General features: G+C 41.3%; 7 protein-coding genes across 7 annotated transcripts; 5 read left to right on the forward strand and 2 right to left on the reverse strand.

Moving 5' to 3' along the window:
- Positions 1–469: 469 nt before the first annotated feature.
- Positions 470–1,800, forward strand: EAE97_009021 (uncharacterized protein; the record flags this gene model as incomplete). The annotated part of the gene is made up of 2 exons (XM_038879536.1): positions 470–1,453; positions 1,510–1,800. The coding sequence occupies 2 exons, from the start codon at positions 470–472 to the stop codon at positions 1,798–1,800; spliced, it is 1,275 nt and encodes a 424-aa protein (XP_038729549.1).
- Positions 1,801–2,776: 976 nt separating this feature from the next.
- On the forward strand, positions 2,777–4,048 carry EAE97_009022 (uncharacterized protein; the record flags this gene model as incomplete). The annotated part of the gene is made up of 1 exon (XM_038879537.1): positions 2,777–4,048. One exon carries the CDS (start codon positions 2,777–2,779, stop codon positions 4,046–4,048), a length of 1,272 nt encoding a protein of 423 aa, XP_038729550.1.
- A 1,189-nt stretch (positions 4,049–5,237) lies between these two features.
- Positions 5,238–6,434, forward strand: EAE97_009023 (uncharacterized protein; the record flags this gene model as incomplete). The annotated part of the gene is made up of 1 exon (XM_038879538.1): positions 5,238–6,434. The coding sequence occupies one exon, from the start codon at positions 5,238–5,240 to the stop codon at positions 6,432–6,434; it is 1,197 nt and encodes a 398-aa protein (XP_038729551.1).
- A 770-nt stretch (positions 6,435–7,204) lies between these two features.
- Positions 7,205–8,517, forward strand: EAE97_009024 (uncharacterized protein; the record flags this gene model as incomplete). Its single annotated transcript, XM_038879539.1, has 2 exons — positions 7,205–8,149; positions 8,233–8,517. The coding sequence occupies 2 exons, from the start codon at positions 7,205–7,207 to the stop codon at positions 8,515–8,517; spliced, it is 1,230 nt and encodes a 409-aa protein (XP_038729552.1).
- A 2,352-nt stretch (positions 8,518–10,869) lies between these two features.
- On the reverse strand, positions 10,870–11,859 carry EAE97_009025 (uncharacterized protein; the record flags this gene model as incomplete). Its single annotated transcript, XM_038879540.1, has 1 exon — positions 10,870–11,859. The coding sequence occupies one exon, from the start codon at positions 11,857–11,859 to the stop codon at positions 10,870–10,872; it is 990 nt and encodes a 329-aa protein (XP_038729553.1).
- A 1,196-nt stretch (positions 11,860–13,055) lies between these two features.
- On the forward strand, positions 13,056–13,767 carry EAE97_009026 (uncharacterized protein; the record flags this gene model as incomplete). The annotated part of the gene is made up of 3 exons (XM_038879541.1): positions 13,056–13,091; positions 13,168–13,265; positions 13,323–13,767. The coding sequence occupies 3 exons, from the start codon at positions 13,056–13,058 to the stop codon at positions 13,765–13,767; spliced, it is 579 nt and encodes a 192-aa protein (XP_038729554.1).
- Positions 13,768–15,976: 2,209 nt separating this feature from the next.
- On the reverse strand, positions 15,977–17,305 carry EAE97_009027 (uncharacterized protein). Its single transcript, XM_038879542.1, has 3 exons — positions 17,094–17,305; positions 16,624–17,033; positions 15,977–16,571 (listed from the first exon to the last, which is right to left on the reverse strand). Exons 1-3 carry the CDS (start codon positions 17,186–17,188, stop codon positions 16,186–16,188), a joined length of 891 nt encoding a protein of 296 aa, XP_038729555.1. The 5' UTR covers positions 17,189–17,305; the 3' UTR covers positions 15,977–16,185.
- Positions 17,306–17,368: the final 63 nt, after the last annotated feature.

The raw sequence follows: 17,368 nt of genomic DNA on the forward strand, positions 1-17,368 counted from the left end.
CTTCTATATTCCAAGTCCGATGCTATTGTTGATAGTCATTGGTTACGTATAAAGGATGCCTGACTTTTGTTTGCTTAATCTGAGAGCACTTTCCCTGCCCAGATTTATGACCATTCGATCTAACAACAATGCAGCATTGGACCTTCCACTTAAAATTTACAACATAGTGAAAAATCTGCGGTGATCGTTAATTCCAAATTTTATCTTCTTGAACATTGCTGAATTTCATTGTTTTATGAATCATCTTGTATACTTGGAGATCAAACATCATTTATTCTTCAGACTACATCAACAGAGTGTTTGGATTCATCACCTCAAGTATATAACCTTTCGAAATATCTTGTAAGATTGCATCTTTTTCTCATAAAATCTTCTGGATAGTACCAATGTCAAAGTTCCAGATTTTCCTTAGATATATACTGATGTAGCCCACATGAACATAGAATTCTAGCGCTTAGAAACTTTCGACATGAGCCGTGCAATTACCCGCAATCCACACGTCGAGTTACTCCCCCTGATAAATGAACCGGGTTATGAAAGAGTCATGGTAGACTTACTACCCGAACAGATAGGCAAAATGATTCCATTTCCGTCTCTACTGAACTCCGATGTTGAAAGATTGCTCAATGCGCTACTCTTGGAACACGGACACCCAGAAACCGCTGCTTATTGCGAATCTAAACAGGGAGGAAATAACAACTTGGTGGTTTTCGATTGCCAAGCAACTCCATTTTATGTCCACCTCAAGTACTGCATACGGACTCCGCGATATATTTCTTTTGCCCAGAAACGCCAATATCCAACTTATCAGCCAGTCAAGACCCTTGTTGCATTGACACATCAATTCGGAGTCCATGGACTCGGTTTACCCATCCCTAATATCCTTCTTCATAACTCCGGTTTTGATAACGCTATTTCTTGTCCATATGTGGTCATGCAGATGATATCTGGGACCACACTACAAAAACTGTATCAAACCATACAACGATCACCAAATTTCTTCCCCGTTGTATTGCAGCACTGTCAACTTGCGCGCGAAATAGCACATTTCATTGCTAAGAAGGAAAGAGTTAAATTTCCAGGCTTTGGTGTTGTTAAAAATGCAACAGATACAGAAATCTGGAACAGAGAAGACCCAAATGTTCACTATGACCTTGCCGTGGATGAGTTTAACATAGCGGGTGGGACAATTTCAAAATTCGACTTTCGCAGCTTTATTTGTGATTTGGCGGTCAAAGAAATGTTTAGATTTAAAAAATTACAGGCACTGGGGCAGAGATATCAAGGCATAAAGCTCCCATGTGTATGGCAAGCAATGGCTGTGAGGAATATGCTCGGTGATGAAGACTCGACACTTTGGCATCCAGATTTTCATCCAAGAAATATCTTGATTGTACGACATGGGAGTGATGTTCGTCTGTCAGGTGTTATCGATTGGGACAATGCTTTGGCTGTAAGTGATTCCTCTTTTTTTCCACAACAATAATTGGGAAACTAATCCGCAGTAAGCTACCGCGTATCATGACAAGAGAGCCTCCTTCTTTTCTCTGGAATCAGCCAGGCGTTCTTACACAGCCAGAGGCTGATACGGTCAAACAAGCATTCGATGAGACTATAGAGCACTTGGTTCCTGGCTATACAGAAGATGCATACTCAAGATCTCGAGTTCTCATTCGAGCAATGGGCATGTATTCACTATATGGCCCCCAATGGAAGCATTATGGGGAGATCTCTTTTGACGAATTCCTACTGGAATGTGAAAGTCATTTTGGATCAGACTTGCGATTCCCCAATATGTGATCAATTTCATATCATTATAAGAAATACAGCGACAATCTGAGTATTTGTTTATTCCAGCGGAGGTTTTGAATGATGAAGGATCAGAAAATGTCAGCGAAATACAATTCACATAATACTTTCTTCGTTCATTGAGAGAAATATCGTTGTGTGTAAAGAATGAATTGTATTATAAATTGTACACTCACATCTATACAATTTTAATATTCAATGATTTATCTATTAACTTAGGTAAGTAAGGAATGATAGGGCAGATTAAACTAGACAATTGCATATATTCAATTTATTACTAGACATGATACCCATTACCAAATAACCCTTTCGTTTATCTAGCCATGAAAACTGTTGATTTAGCAAGTCGTATGCGATATACCACTACCACCTCGTAGAAATGGTCCTAAAAGATTGTCAATTTAATGCTAATGGTGAATTGAAGTAAGAGAAAAATATATCAGACTACTGTTTCTGCATTGAATGATCTTTGTATGAAGAGGCACAATGAAAGATTGTAGTAGTTCTATTATTTACTCCAAGGTTCATCTTGTCTGTTGTCTGAAAATTGATATAAATTTACTCATTGCCAAAAAGTGAATGCATAGGTCACAAATCTTTTCCACAGAAATCGTATTGCTTATCAAAGTCTCTCCCATGTAGAATTATAATATGGTTTGCTTTCACTGCACCCCTTCACAGCTAGTAAATTGCTCATTATCGATTGTTTCAATGAATCTTTTTGTATTAGGAGTCGTAAGATACCCTCTATACAACCCTGTCTCTTGAAGTCTACTCGATTGACAATTTTTCCCGTTCAAATCCACTTTGGCACTAGTCTTATAACTAGCTTCACTTAATACGATTGTGTTCTTCTCACACGGCAGCACTAAATTTATATAAAGGAATTGATCTATTGAACTTTCTCAATCCTTTCAAACTGACGACGTTCAACATACGTCTTTCACAGTAGCTCATTTACGTAACAATGGCATCTCAACGCCTCCCTCCTATACCAAATGCCTTTCCGCCAAAGGATATTCCAGCAATCAAAGTAATGTTAACTCATCTATGCCACCAAAACAAATTCTCCCCCGGCATCATCCGAATCTCCGAAATAAAAAGCGGTAGCAAGAACAATATCATATTATTTACATGGATTCTAACCACAATTCCCCTTGGTAGTCGCATGGCCCCTTGTATGCACTATGTCTTGCGGACCCCGAAAATGCAAGGAGCAATCCCCGACCTTTGGATCCTGAGAACCGCCGCTTTCGATTTCATCTCCGCCAAGCACTTTGAAGTTCCCAAACTATACGCTTATGATGCTAGATGCGGTAACGCCATCAGATCTCCGTATATTATACAGCAACAAGTGGAAGGGTACACCTTACTGGAAAAATATCGTGTACTATACCACACTTATCTCACATACGACCATTACAACCCATGTTCTGATTACGGAGAAGCTGCATCTATCATTTCCATGTATATTGAGAGACAAGAATTGGCGTATCAATTTGAGTATTACGGTACTCTTCAGCCCGTTTCAGGAATGGCTCTCCAGAGTTCCATTCCTGATAGGGTCAAGGATCGAATTGGCTTAGATGTTAAACCATTCATGAATACACTATCCATGAAAGCTAATTCAAAGGCTATCGATTTCATACTCGAATTACTATTTACGTCGGAGTCCCAGAAGCGAAATCCGGAGCAGGAAGTTAAATATCGGAAGATTCGCCACATCGCTTTATGTATCAAGGTTTTGGACAACAATGAAATTTATCGTGCTGCTCACAAACCCGAACCATCTGTTCTTTGGCATCCGAATTTCCAGCCCAGCAAAATAATGATGACTGCTACGCCGTACAAAAAAGACGTATCCGGCGTATTGAACGACGACCCCACCCTAAAGGAATCTTACAAACTAGAAGCGGTACTAGGGTGGGAAGGTGTCATGACACTCCCTCGTATTATGACTCGATGCCCTCCTTATTTTTGTTGGGGAGAAGGTCCTCAAGTACACTTGGCAGACAAGTGTTTATGGAAATATACTTGCGTCGATGAGATGATAGAAGAGGGTCTACCTGGATGGTGCGAAGATGCTTATGGAGAGATGTCGAGGATTGTTAGGGCGTTGGGGTTTTATGCATTGTTTGGTGTGGATTTTGAATGGTATGAACTTCCTTTTGAGGTTTTGATAGATGCATGGGCGCGTATCGATCCTGAAATGAGGAATTTGGAGTATGCAACTAAGTAGGGATTTGCGTGTTTTTGAAGGAGTTGTAATGTCTCTTTTGATGGATCGGCAGATGTGTGGGTAGGTCGGTGTTACGAATGACTGTGAGTCCATACTGCACTGTCGGATCATACTGGTTAGTGGATTTACTTAAGATAATAGTATACTTACATCATTAGTCTTATCTAGAATCAAATTCTGGATAAGGACTTTTGAACTATATAATGATACAATGATATTATTTTCAATTTGATGTTGAGCGGTTGGCTTTGTCAGATGATTCGATGTAATATTTTGATTAGTATGATAATATGACGGATCAAAGGGCTGGTGAGATGAATCCGGGTGTATGTAGAGAAATCATACACTATCAAACAACAAATCATGTCTAGCACCTCTTGCATATCAACCTAAGTTACAACACCATACTACATAATTAGTCATCAGCATTCGCAATTCCTTAATAGGATAGAGACCGTAACCAAGCATTTATGGCGGTAGTGACAAGTATCGAGTGCATACACCCAAATAAACAATACTAAATGATATCATGATGAAACGCGGTATCATTTGTACGACTAAGCACTACGGCCTCTTGAGAAATGAGCTAAATTTCGGTATGTCAAGATCCAGTACAGTATTCAAGTATTCATCAATCTAGAATGATTCCCATGAGTTGATTAATCAAAACACCTTCTGCAAAATGTTACAGACGAAGCTCTACGTGGAATTCACGCTGACTATCTCGTCTAATAACATAAGCGAGAAAGTCACAAATGCATACGTTATCCCCGTATATATCATTCTCAACCCGTAATGAGCAACTATTTAAAGTATCCGAAAATTCAAAGAGCCGTAAGTGCATAGAGAGAGATCTCATACCGTGCACCCTTCTCTGACCTGTTCTAAGAGTTCAAAACAGTCTCTTCGCTTGACAACCGTATTCAACAAATCACTACGGCTATGATGAGGCTAATTAGATACTGTCTATCGAAAAATTCGTGAAGACCGTATGAAGTGTATCCTATGAGAACATCTATTATATATGTACCATTATCTTCGAGGGAAATCTACTTCATCATATCTTGACTTGCTTCTTCCCAACCAAAGGACTTACCTTGCCACAAAGTCCTTGACCTTCACCACTTAAATAGCATAATTCTACCATCTTCCTCGAAATACTATTTTCACCACGTCTAAATCAAAGAAAATGGAATCTCAATTCCCCCAAAAATTAGCATTGACTAATAATTCCTTTCCACCACCCGGGGCATCCATTTCGACAATGATAGAGATTCTCAATAGATTTTGTCGCTCCATCGACTTCCCAATCCGCATTTTGGGGTGCTCTGTGAAAGCAGGAGGGAACAATACCATCATTCTCTGCTACGCAGTTTTCAACAGCCCCACACAAGCTACACCACCTTCTCCAATTTCCTGCATTCTACGAATCGGGAAATTACGATGGAACCTTCACGACTATATCGATCCGGGGATTTTAGAAATGGCCGCATTTCACCACGTCATGGGAAAGTCTTCACCACTCATCCCTTCCATCTACGCCTGGGACGCAACATGTAGGAATCTCCTCGGATGTCCCTATGTCATCCAACCACTCATCGATGGTCACGATATGCAGTCTCTATACACACCACTTGGTGGCTCACGCGATCTGATCTCAACGCGGATTAACTTCGCTTACGAAGTGGCGGGGTGCATCAAACACATTGAAAGTTTTCGATTCGAAAACTACGGCACTTTTGCAATCTCCCCACGAATGCCAGCAAAGTGTTCTGATCCAAGCTCTCCTCTTATTTCCGAGCGCATTGGATTATCGCCAATACCCTGGACTGGGAATCCATTCATGAGAAAAGATAGCAAAATCGGACATTTCCTGATCGATATCTTGTCTTCGCAATCGGACGATGCGAGAAGACCGTTGGCAGAGGAGAGACACAATATTCTTGTTTCAATGGCATATGGGTTGAATGAACTAGAACTCACACGTGGGTTGGAACAAGATCCCGAACCAGCTGTACTTTGGCATCCTGATTTTTGGCCGAGGAATATCATGATGAGGAAGAATCAGCAGGATGTTATGATCACTGGGGTTATTGATTGGGATGGTGTTATGGTTGTTCCGAGAATCATGACTCGTCGACCTCCTGTGTTTTTGTGGGATGAAGGGGATGATTTGTCGACATTTGAGAGAAATGTGATCAAACATCACTTTGATCAGAGGATCGAACAATTGTTGCCGGGGTATTGTGCGGATGCATATTCGGATTGGGGAAATATGACTAGAGCGATAGGAACGTATGCGTTGAAGGGTGTTGACTGGAATTATTGCCAGCTTTCTTTTGGTGTATTGTTGGATTTGTGGAATGAATTTGTGGGAAATGCATGAAATGCAATTTTTGAAAGGGTGGATTAGGAAGGAAGAGTTAATAATATCTTAGCTGGGTCGAGCTAGAGAGGCGAGGATATTGAATTACTGAGATGCTAGTCTGAGATGAACGAAGGAAGTTGCATTTAGGAACGGATGGGAAAGGGAGAAGAAGGGCGGGGAGGGGAGAGAGAAAAACAACTTTCAAGAATGGTAGGGGTTGGGGAGAGCACAAGGCTGTTGCTCAAGGAGTGAAACGGCGAGAGTAAGACTGATGATATCATATTTGCAGACAATGTAGAATTAAATCTGTGCAACCGAAGTTACCAAGAGGTATTTGGAGTTCAGAAACTAGTACTACGGATTAGCCATGATCTAATCTTCGCTTAACATGTATAGAAATGGAGTATCAAATATCTATTGTGATAAATCCTAAAGAATCTCTTTTCAATGCATGAAGAGGAAGTTTTAAGACGCTGGCATTGACCATTCAGGTCCATCAAAAGTTGTTCAACGTTTTTTCTTGTTATGATCAAGTCGTTGCTCGGATTATGTCAAGTAAACAAACAGCAACCAGATCTCATCACCACGCCGATGAGCTTTGAGCAAATTTTAACGTACACGAATTGCTTTTGTATAGTACATGAGAGATTGATAAAATAAACACAAAAAGACTCTCCATCCTACAACAATCAATTTGAACCTTGATTGATTGTACATCTATTTGTTTTCAATACTTTGACAGCTCTTTATTCTGTACTTGACGTTTCATTTCCAAACAAGCCCTCGAAATGTCGACTGATACCTTGAAAATCAACCCCTTCCCACCAATTTCGAACGGCATGGATAATGTTGCTGCTGCTATCGAGATGTTCTGCAGAAATATTAAATTTGGCCACGATATTCAAGACTGCGAGGTCAGACAGGGTGGAAATCACAACGTCATAATATTCTCCTATGTCCCCTTCGCATTCTCTGATCCAACCCGTCCACCACCATCCAATCAACGCCAATTCTGTGTCTTGCGTACCATAAAGGAAATATTTAAGGATTCTTCAGACATGGCGTGCGAAAATACAAAAAGAACCGTGGCGGCAATGCACAGCTACGGAGAAGGAGGCACACATACATCCAAACTCCCTATACCTGCCGTTCTTGCCTATGATGCGATGTATTATAATGCGATTGGATGTCCCTACATCATACAACGAAGAGCCGCAGGAAACGATTTGCAAAAATGGTACGAAGATCTCAATGCGGCGGTTCCGGCTGATGGACCGTATGATTTGACGGAAAGGTTGAAAATTGCCGAGGAAGTGGCAGTTTTTATTGCAAATATGGAAAATAGTTTCCAGTTCCAGGAGTATGGAGATTTGATCCATGGAGCGAGTATGCCGGATAAGAATATGGCGTTTTCAGGGGAGGAAATGGAGATGAGAATCAGAGGACCATATGTTGGTGACGTGCAGATTCCTGGTTCATTAAATCATATTGATTTTTTTGAGAGTCTAATCAGAGCTCGTATTGCAAAAACAGGGATTTCTCAGGCTGCATACGAGGAGTTGGCGAAGTTAAAGAAAATCTTCGAGCAGATGAAAGAATGGGAGCTTTTGGATAAGTTCAGCACCGTGCCTACGCTCTACCATCGGGATCTCTATGCGCGAAATGTCATTTTTGATGGGACGGATGGAGAGATGAAGTTGACGGCAGTGATTGATTGGGATGAGACGATGGTTGTGAGTTATATATGAATTTTCACTCAGGAAACTTAAACGAGAGCTTTAGAATGTACCCAGCTAACCTCCGTCCATCTATCCAGCTTCCCCGGATCATGACGCGCGAACCACCTTGTTGGCTCTGGACAAATAAGATGCGTAACAAAAAGCACCGCGGAGTCATCAAAAGACATTTCTATGAACACATCGAGCGATTACTTCCGGGATATAAAGAGGATGCGGAGGGAGAAGACGCGAAAATTGTGAGGGCATTGTATGTGTATGCGTTCTGGGGACCGAAGTACGGATATCACTCTGAGCTCTCTTTTGCGGAACTGCTGAAGGAATATGTTGAGATGTGGGCGGAGGACATGTTTGAGGGGTGGTAGAGTGGAGTGTGGGGTGGCGGAGGGGATGAGTGCGTGCGCCTTAACTCATTATAATCGTGATAGCCAGGAAGGCGATCTGAGAGGGAGGAGTAGTTACTTCATGTAGTGACTTGTGGATAGTTATTCTCATATTTCAGTTCTTCTGACACAGACGATAAGAGATATCAATGGATCTTCAGATTCTACTTCTATCTTGAGACTTGAGTATCCACAGGCTATTCTTCGAGTTAGTTGTGAAGACATGGGCATAAAACGAAATAAAAATATTCTAGTTCAAGCACAAATCGTGGATATTTTGAGAGTAATAGGTATTATTTATCGGTCTCTGTGTTGCATATCTCTGCTTTAGCTTTATTGTGTTTAGTTGATCCTCCAATACCGTACCACGGAGCTTAAGTCTATTATTCCTACTAATCCAACCTCAGACAACAGATTTGGCCGACCTTCAAGTGTGAAAATAGACTTATCTTGTAGTCTCTGCGTGTCAGGGATCTCAGTCTGTATAACCTATCTAAGTACTTGATACGTTGATTTAGCGTTGGCATCTACTTAGTTGATAAGTGTCAAGTACATTAGTCTATTATTGCTGTAAATGTTCTCGATCCTTATTCATTACAGAAAGCTAGTACATATATAAAGAAGCACTAGCGCCCCACTAGCTAATACAATGCCCACTATGATCATATGATCGATATTCTGACCGTTGGTATTCTTACTTTCTAACCAAATGCAAGAATACATCACTTTCCATCCATCATTATCACTGTCTAGCGTCACCTAGACGAGTAGGCGTTAGTGGTAAGAACCAGAGACAATTTGAACACGTACCAAGCAACTCTCTGTCCTGTGGAACTGTAGCGAGGAAGACCAAATGTACCCTCCAGTCTAATTCTTCTCCACCCACAAATTTCTCACCTAGACCAGCCCAACACATGGCGATACAAAGAAACCTGCCTCGCCCCATCACATATCCAATATCCAAAGAACCCAAATTACCTAGCTATCCATGGATCCTCAAGTCCCAGTCCGAAAGATAAAAGTCGATCCGTACCATGACCTTATTTATGAATCCTCAACATCGCAAATATAAAACACATACATTGATACTGATACGAGATATTGTCCCAGAGAAGTTTATGGTTATATAGCCGATGGCTTGCGGATTGCTTTGCTCTTCTTTCCTTGGACTGCGAAGATTTTGATTGATACTGAGGTATACAAATACTTTGATTGTTCATTGTATAGACTCCACCCCGTCCCTCTCCCTCTCCCTCTCCCTCTCCCTCTCTCCTCCAACCGCATCCAACCCCTAAAACCCCAACTAACCCCAACCAACTCCCATCAAACCTCCATCTATATACTAATCCAGCAATTATATTATCCAAAAATCTAACAATCTAACAATCTAACAATCTAACAATCCAACAATCTAACAATCTAACAATCCAACAATCCAACAATCCAACAATCCAACAACCTAACAAGCATACCTAGATAACTCCCATCCATCCACTCCATCCACTCCATCCACTCCATCCACTCCACCCACTCCAGCCATTCCACCTAGCAATGTTTCCGCTTGGAATTAAAAATAAAGCATTGGACTATTATATACCTACCTACATACTCGAGTACATACCTACCTACCTACCTACCCAGATACTCATCTATCCATCTTTCCATCCATCGATCCAGATTCCAAACCTAAAATCTCAACCCTTCATTATCGATCATCAAATATCAAATATCAAACATCATACTCCCGAACCTTCATCATTATCCTTCACCCTTTACACACTTCGCCATGGACACAACAGCTTGCTACCTGTCTCCCTATCAATCACAAAAATCTATTCCTCATTCTATCAAAAAAAAAAAAGAGATTCCAAAACTTCATTTCGCTTCGCTATCGTATCAATTCGTCTATATACAAGTCAACAAGCAGCCCCATCCACCCCCATTTCATATCAACCCATACTCGGCACATCTCAAACCATCATCCACTCTACTCCACCCCTCGTCTATACAAAATGCCTCCTCCATTTCCCAATGCATTTGCCGTAGACAATCTGACCACAAACAATCAAGGCATCTCAAAAACACGCCACGCTCCGCTCCAATCACTCACGCAAATACGCTTCACAACATTCATTAATAACAACCACCAACTACCCTAAAAGCATTAAACCAAATCTCCTAATTGTAAACTAGTAAACCAACTCTTCATGTTTTATGCATGCATGTATTCAAAGAACGCCCCTAATCAATCCAAATCCAATCGCATTGTACAAAAGTTGGTACTGAGCAATGTAACCTCTCCCAAAATCAAACTTGCTCCTCTCCTCATCCCGATCAATAACGAGCTGATCTTCTATCACGCCCTTGTTGAGGTGCAGTATGTGGATTATCTCCATCAAAAAGATCTTGCAAATAAGCACTTGGCGCCCTAACATGTCCATCATTATGTCTCGATTCCAATGTACTGGATTCGGAATGAGTATTATGACCGGGACTACCAGGTGGAGATTGATTTCCTCTTGCATATCCTTGTGGCGTGAGATTTGACATATTAATACTTTGTCTATCACCTGGATATGCTCCTGGGAGTGCATTTCCTGCTGCATAATAACCTGCTGGAAGATAACTCGAAGCACGATTTCCTGGGGTATTGCCACCAGCGAGAGCCGTAGGACTAAAGAATAAAGATGTTTGAGATGGTGGTGCGTTAGCAGTGGTTGGTCTCTTCTTGCCACTTTTTCCACCCAATCCTCCTCCTCCTAGTGAAAGAGTTGAATCTTTATCGGCATATTTGTAAAATGGTGCTGGTGGAGCTTGAAACAATTTCTTTTTATCCACATGGCTCGGTTGTCTAGCTGCGCGTTTGACTGATCTATGTAACGCCCATGCGACCATCATACGCCAAGCCAAAACAGATAGGGCCATGAATCCGAGAACTGCGCCGACTGCAATAAAAACCGTACCTTCGGGATAACTTGATTCTTTCATGAATGGCGCATTTGAGGTTGGAGGAACAGCAGCCGTTGGAATTGTGTATGCTCCAGCCAATGTTGGTAGAGCGGAAGTTGAAGTTCCTTTACCCGTTGATGTAGATCCACCTGTAATTACGGCAATCGATTGCGCTGTTGTCGAGGCTGTGTCACTGGAGGTTGTGGTTTTCGTTGAGGCTGCAGCGGCTGAAGATTCCGAAGCTGCCACACTGGAAAGATTGGGTAAATCTGAAGTCGCTGTTGTAGCCGCTGTTGTGGTAGTTGCTGCCATGATTGGCATAACAAACAGTGAAACTGCAAAAGCAGCAGATGCTACTGATTGATTGAATCGCATTTTGTATATATTATAATTCGTGTTTGAGAAGAAATCGTTGGTGCTCGTGATAGAAAGTTGAGGTTATACACTCCAACTGAATCGAATGTTGTCGCAGCGACCGGTCGATCGAAGAATTGCGTTCCTAGGGGAAATGATTTGAAACCCGAGTTATGTTTGCTTCGAATCCTCCTCCCAAAAGTCGAATCTTGATTCAGTTCCCAGTTCTAGAATTGTTCTCTGGTCGCAAGAATTCTTCCAAAGTCGATCACGACGTTAAGTTTGTCGTTGTGCAGCAGGAAATTGATGGTTGAGAATGGATCCTCGAATTCAGTAGTGGAACAGAGTAATTAATCTTTACAAGGATATCCAAATCTATGGGGTATGTTTGATGTTATGCAAAGAAGGATGAGTGGTAATTAAGGAATTAATGACAAGAGGATCAAAGCCGTGACCGATATAATAGCATAGCAAGGAGAATGCAATAACGAATGGAAGAAAAGCAAGCAATATTGAATAAATGAAGTTATTCAAAGATTTGTTGAGTTGGTGGCTGTAATTGTAGATGTAGTGGTGGTTGTACTCATTCATAGTCTCATCAGTCAATAAGAGAAGAATTCAATCAACTCAAATGATCTTATTTTGATTATGTAATTCTCGTATTTTGCCTAACTAGGTGAGTACCTATTGGCTCTTCCTTTCTTATTTCTGACCTTTCTCTCCCTCTTGCCTCTTGCTTCTCTCCTCTCTTCGTGTTCCTGCATTCCCCAGTCAAAGAATTATACATGACACATGACATGACTTAGACAGAAGTTAATTCAAATTCCTTAAAATGGATTAGTAAATTACTTAAATTATGGATAAAATGTAAACTAACCGCTTGATCTGCTCCATCACCTATAAATAGTGATGAAGAGTCACTAGGGGCAACAATACTAGGTAAGTAGGTACTTAGGTAATCATCCGTGATGGATGAAAGAGTAAGCAAGCACGTGTTAAAACTAGGTACCTAGTCGGTATCTAGCAGCTCCCTAGTCTTCAAGGCGGTGAAAAGATCAATTTGGCAAAATTATCGAAATTTATCATTTTTTGCTTGATTGTCGTAGATACTTATTATCGAGAACATACCTCCGTCAACTTACCCAAACATTCCATCTTGTCGCAACCTACACAACCATATATTAATTGATCGCGCATATATTCAAATCGTGTAAACAATGGGTAAAGCAGCTAAAACCCGCAAATTTGGTGCTGTAAGTATTCTTCTTCCATTTCACACACCTCTTATCGATTAATCCATCTTACTTACATTTCCCCTCTTCCCCTCAGGTCAAACGAGTAATCGGACAACGAGATGCGCGTCTAAAGGAAAATAAAGATAAAGGAGAAGAAGGAGCCAATAAACCCAAGGAACTTGTTCGAGAAGCGTATGCTATACCACCTCTATTCGCACAATTCATTCACTAATGACGTATCATATCTAGACCTCAAGTCTCATCCGCTCTCTTCTTTCAATACAACGAAGCTCTCGTCCCTCCATATTCTATCCTCATTGATACCAATTTTCTCTCTCATACCGTTCAACGCAAACTTCCTCTTCTGGAAACCCTCATGGATTGTCTCTACGCCAAATGTATTCCCATCATCACTTCCTGCGTCATGGCCGAATTGGAAAAACTCGGTCCAAGATATCGTATCGCCCTTCGAATTGCGCGTGATGAGAGATGGCAAAGGTTACAATGTGATCATAAGGGTGTTTATGCGGATGATTGTATTGTGGACCGAGTACAAAAGCATAAGATTTACATTGTGGCAACGAACGATAGGGAATTGAAGAGAAGAGTTAGAAAGGTTCCTGGTGTGCCCATTATGAGTGTGGCAAGAGGAAAGTATGTCATTGAGAGATTACCAGATGCTCCAGAGAAGTAGAGTCTCTTTCAAGATGACAGGATCATGGTAGCTGGGTTAATGCATATCCGGAAGTCTGGCGTTCAGGAAAAGGGAATCAAAATTCTTTAAAGATATTGGGAATGGCTTGGGGAAATAGTATGGAACCTCATATACTCGAGTGTCCCGAATTTTATGTATTTCAAATGTATAGTTTTATGAAATACTATTTAAAATTGAAAACACGTGCTGTACCCTATCATTCGATGGCTGATATCAAGATCCCTAGAGATCGTGTCACTATTATGTGGATGGTTTCATCACAAAGATATCACATCAAACCTTCTCAGGCATGTAAGCGAATGCCCCCTTTATCACCAAAGTCCCATCAGCACATCCGAATAGTCGATACCATTAAAAGACTACCACTACAAACCTACCACATTGCTTGACATCTATTCCTCAGCTTACAAAGTCCGATCACCATCCTTCTCCCCAAAAAAGACACCAAGCAATCCTCTCCAAACCAACCATCTTATCTCACCTCAATCTATTTTCCATACCCCTTCATCTCACTATATCAAGCTCAGCGGTCATTATATCCTATACCTATGATATGCACGAGTCCTCTTCTCTCTTCCCGTCCCTCATATTCCCACAATACAATATAGATAGATAGCTACCCTCTCCTACCATCCTCTCCCTTCCACTAAATCAACAAGTCATCCGATATCGAAGATTCAAGATCAAAATTGCCATCAAAACCAATAACTACACTTCTGCCGTCCCCAAAACATTATATACCATACAAAAATCTCCTAACATATCATACTCTGTGGTAAGATAAGATATATGTTTCCACGTTTATATGACTATTCTATACGACTATTCTGTACATACCTATATATATCCATCTAATACCTATTTTCCTCACCATAAAATAACAATATCCAGTTTCTGAACATTCTCTAGAACATTCTCTACAGATGTATCTAGCTTCCGGTCATCTGAGTTTCATTCGCGTTGGCATTCGCATTTCTATTCGCATCTTCATGTGCCAAATATTTATCTCCATCTCTATCTCCATCTCTATCCCCAGATCGAATTCAATCAAACTAAACTAAACTCCACGGCCTCCGGAGAATCTAATACATACAATACATGCCTGTAAGTATCTGCCCATCCATCCAGGTTCCAATTCCACCCCTTAGATCTCAAAGTCTTAGAAACTCGTAGCGCTTCCACCCTCTCTCCCTTTCCCTATTTTTTCCCACCTTTCTGCCTTTCTTGTCTTCCCTCCCTGCTCTTAGTTTTAATCCCAACCCAAAGCATCTCACCCCTATCTCAACACTCTCTCTTGAGTCTTCAAGACCGGACCGGATCGGACCCTTACAAAACTAATCCATCAATCAATCAAATGATCGACCAATCGACAAGCAAGCAAGTAAGCAAGCAAGCAAAAAACAACTGAACAGAATTGTCCTTCGTTCACAGTTGCGTATGCACTGTCACACCTATTCCACCTCTTTCGACGAATTCCATTTCCTTTATTCATCCTCAAAGCTCCAAGCTCCGAATTTCTAATCTCCAAACCCCCAATCACCAAGCTCCGAACCTCTAACCTCCAAACCCAGAAACACGAAACCATTCATTACCTCCTCAGTGTCTCCCTTTTACCCCCTTTCCCTCTCCCTCCCTCCTTTCCCCTCTCTATTCCCTCATCTCCTATCTCCCTTCCTGCAAAAACCACAACCCGAACAAACGATTTACTTTCCAACTTTCCATAACCCCTTCCAATCCATACACACATACACATATACATCCATCCCCTCAATCCGCGCACCTCAATCCGCAGACCTCAATCCCCTCCACTCCTCCTAATCCCCTCCATGCGCACACCTCACCAACCTCCTCAATACACAATACACCCCCACACACCCAAATCCCCAATCCCCAAAACCCAAACCACCCCAAAAAAACCAAGCCTCCCAATCAAAACCAACACCATTGAAACTACAAGAAATAGAGTAGTATAGGTACCTAAATATCTACAGTAGATGCAGGAGCAAGATATAAAATACAAGTACTGCTTGGCATGGAAGTCCTGAGATATTTTACTAATGCGTGGTTGACACTAGTAGATGTTCAGACCATATCATATCATAGTAGGGAAGATATCGAGAATTTCTACATCGCACACGAAAAGAGAAAGGAAAGCACGCAAACAAGAAAAAAAAACACCTCAGCTTCTCCATTTATTTCTCACATTCCATTCATCACAAGAAAAACGAAGGAAGCAAGTTCAGAAATCCCATACCATTTATTGAATACCCATGCATACTTTATACATACAAAATCATACACTAGCTTTACTTCGCAAAAACTCCAATTCCAATCCATCCATCCCTTTCCTTTCCACAATCAATCTTTCCTCTCCTTCCTAGCGTCTGCACCCGAAAATTACTGCTGTTTCTTTTGCGCAGATGGTCCCATCTCCTTATCAAATGCTCCATATGAAACTTGGAGACTGGATACTGCGCTCAATCCCACATACAAGATACTAAGAAGGAGGATACCAACTACTAAACCCATGAAGATACCAGGGGTAAAGTATTGATATTTCTCAAATAGTGGTCTACGGTCTGGTTCGGTGGTTGAATTGTCTGCTCTGATTCTGAAATCTCGCTTCAAATCGATATGGGAAGTGGAATCAAACTCCGCATTATAAACTGGCAATTCGGAAATTTGTTGTTCGAGGACAGAGCCGACAGGAGTAGTGGTTAAAATGACGGTGTATTCTGGACCACTGGGGAGATGTTGGTAGTAAACATTGTTGAGCATGTAATCTACGTATGTGTTAGTTGTGAATACTTACTTGTACTTCGAACGAGCACAAACCTATATCATTGAATTTCTCAGCCCTTGCCACTTTCTCCGTCGACAATGCATCAAATTGTGATACAATGACACCGTTTCCAGTGCCATCAGTGGACTCATGACCAACAATACGTCGTTCGATTTTCTGGCCGCACGTCTTCTCAATATATTCTGCCAATTCGCCAGCCATATTTCCATTTTCGTGCATAACATCCAGAACGCTATAAGTAGCCCGAACTCTTGAATCGGCAATAGCGGCTTTCATATGAGGAACGGATCCTGGAGCCGAGAAATCAGAGGCGGCGAGTGCATCTTGTTGGATAATGATGTAAACATCAGAGGGGCAAGCCGAAAGGAATTTTTTGGCATTCTGAAGAACTGATGAAGCGGTATCTAGTTCTTGACTCTCAATTTGCATCGAAGAAGGCAATCTGCCATTCTCACGTTAGTAACTACATGGCGATGAGCTGGTAGTTGGAAGTATAACTCACTCCGATGATGAGAATAAAAGGAAAGGTGATGTATCTTTAAATGCTTGCACTGCAGCAGCGCAGCATAATAGCGATCCAGCAATCGAATACCGCATCTTGACTCTGTGGTTGGAAAGTTGTGATGCGTGCGAGATGATCTTGTTGATGAAGCTGTTTCATTAAGCTTCGATAAGTGCAACCTTGAGCTCTCTACACGATTATGTAAGCAAACAGATATCTATCACCATTTCATGATTTACGTTCTTGGATATCTTCAGTTCTCAAATCTTCTTACA

This window comes from Botrytis byssoidea (assembly GCF_014898295.1).
Source record: "Botrytis byssoidea strain MUCL 94 chromosome Unknown BBYS_020, whole genome shotgun sequence".
Taxonomy (NCBI): Eukaryota; Fungi; Ascomycota; class Leotiomycetes; order Helotiales; family Sclerotiniaceae; genus Botrytis; species Botrytis byssoidea.

Excerpts from the sequence above, each read along its gene's own strand:
- EAE97_009027 (XM_038879542.1), bottom strand. The coding sequence starts at position 17,188 with ATGCGGTATTCGATTGCTGGATCGCTATTATGCTGCGCTGCTGCAGTG. Across the intron at positions 17,034-17,093 it reads CTTTTATTCTCATCATCGGA|ATTGCCTTCTTCGATGCAAA; the intron begins GTGAGTTATACT and ends TGAGAATGGCAG. Across the intron at positions 16,572-16,623 it reads TGAGAAATTCAATGATATAG|ATTACATGCTCAACAATGTT; the intron begins GTTTGTGCTCGT and ends ACACATACGTAG.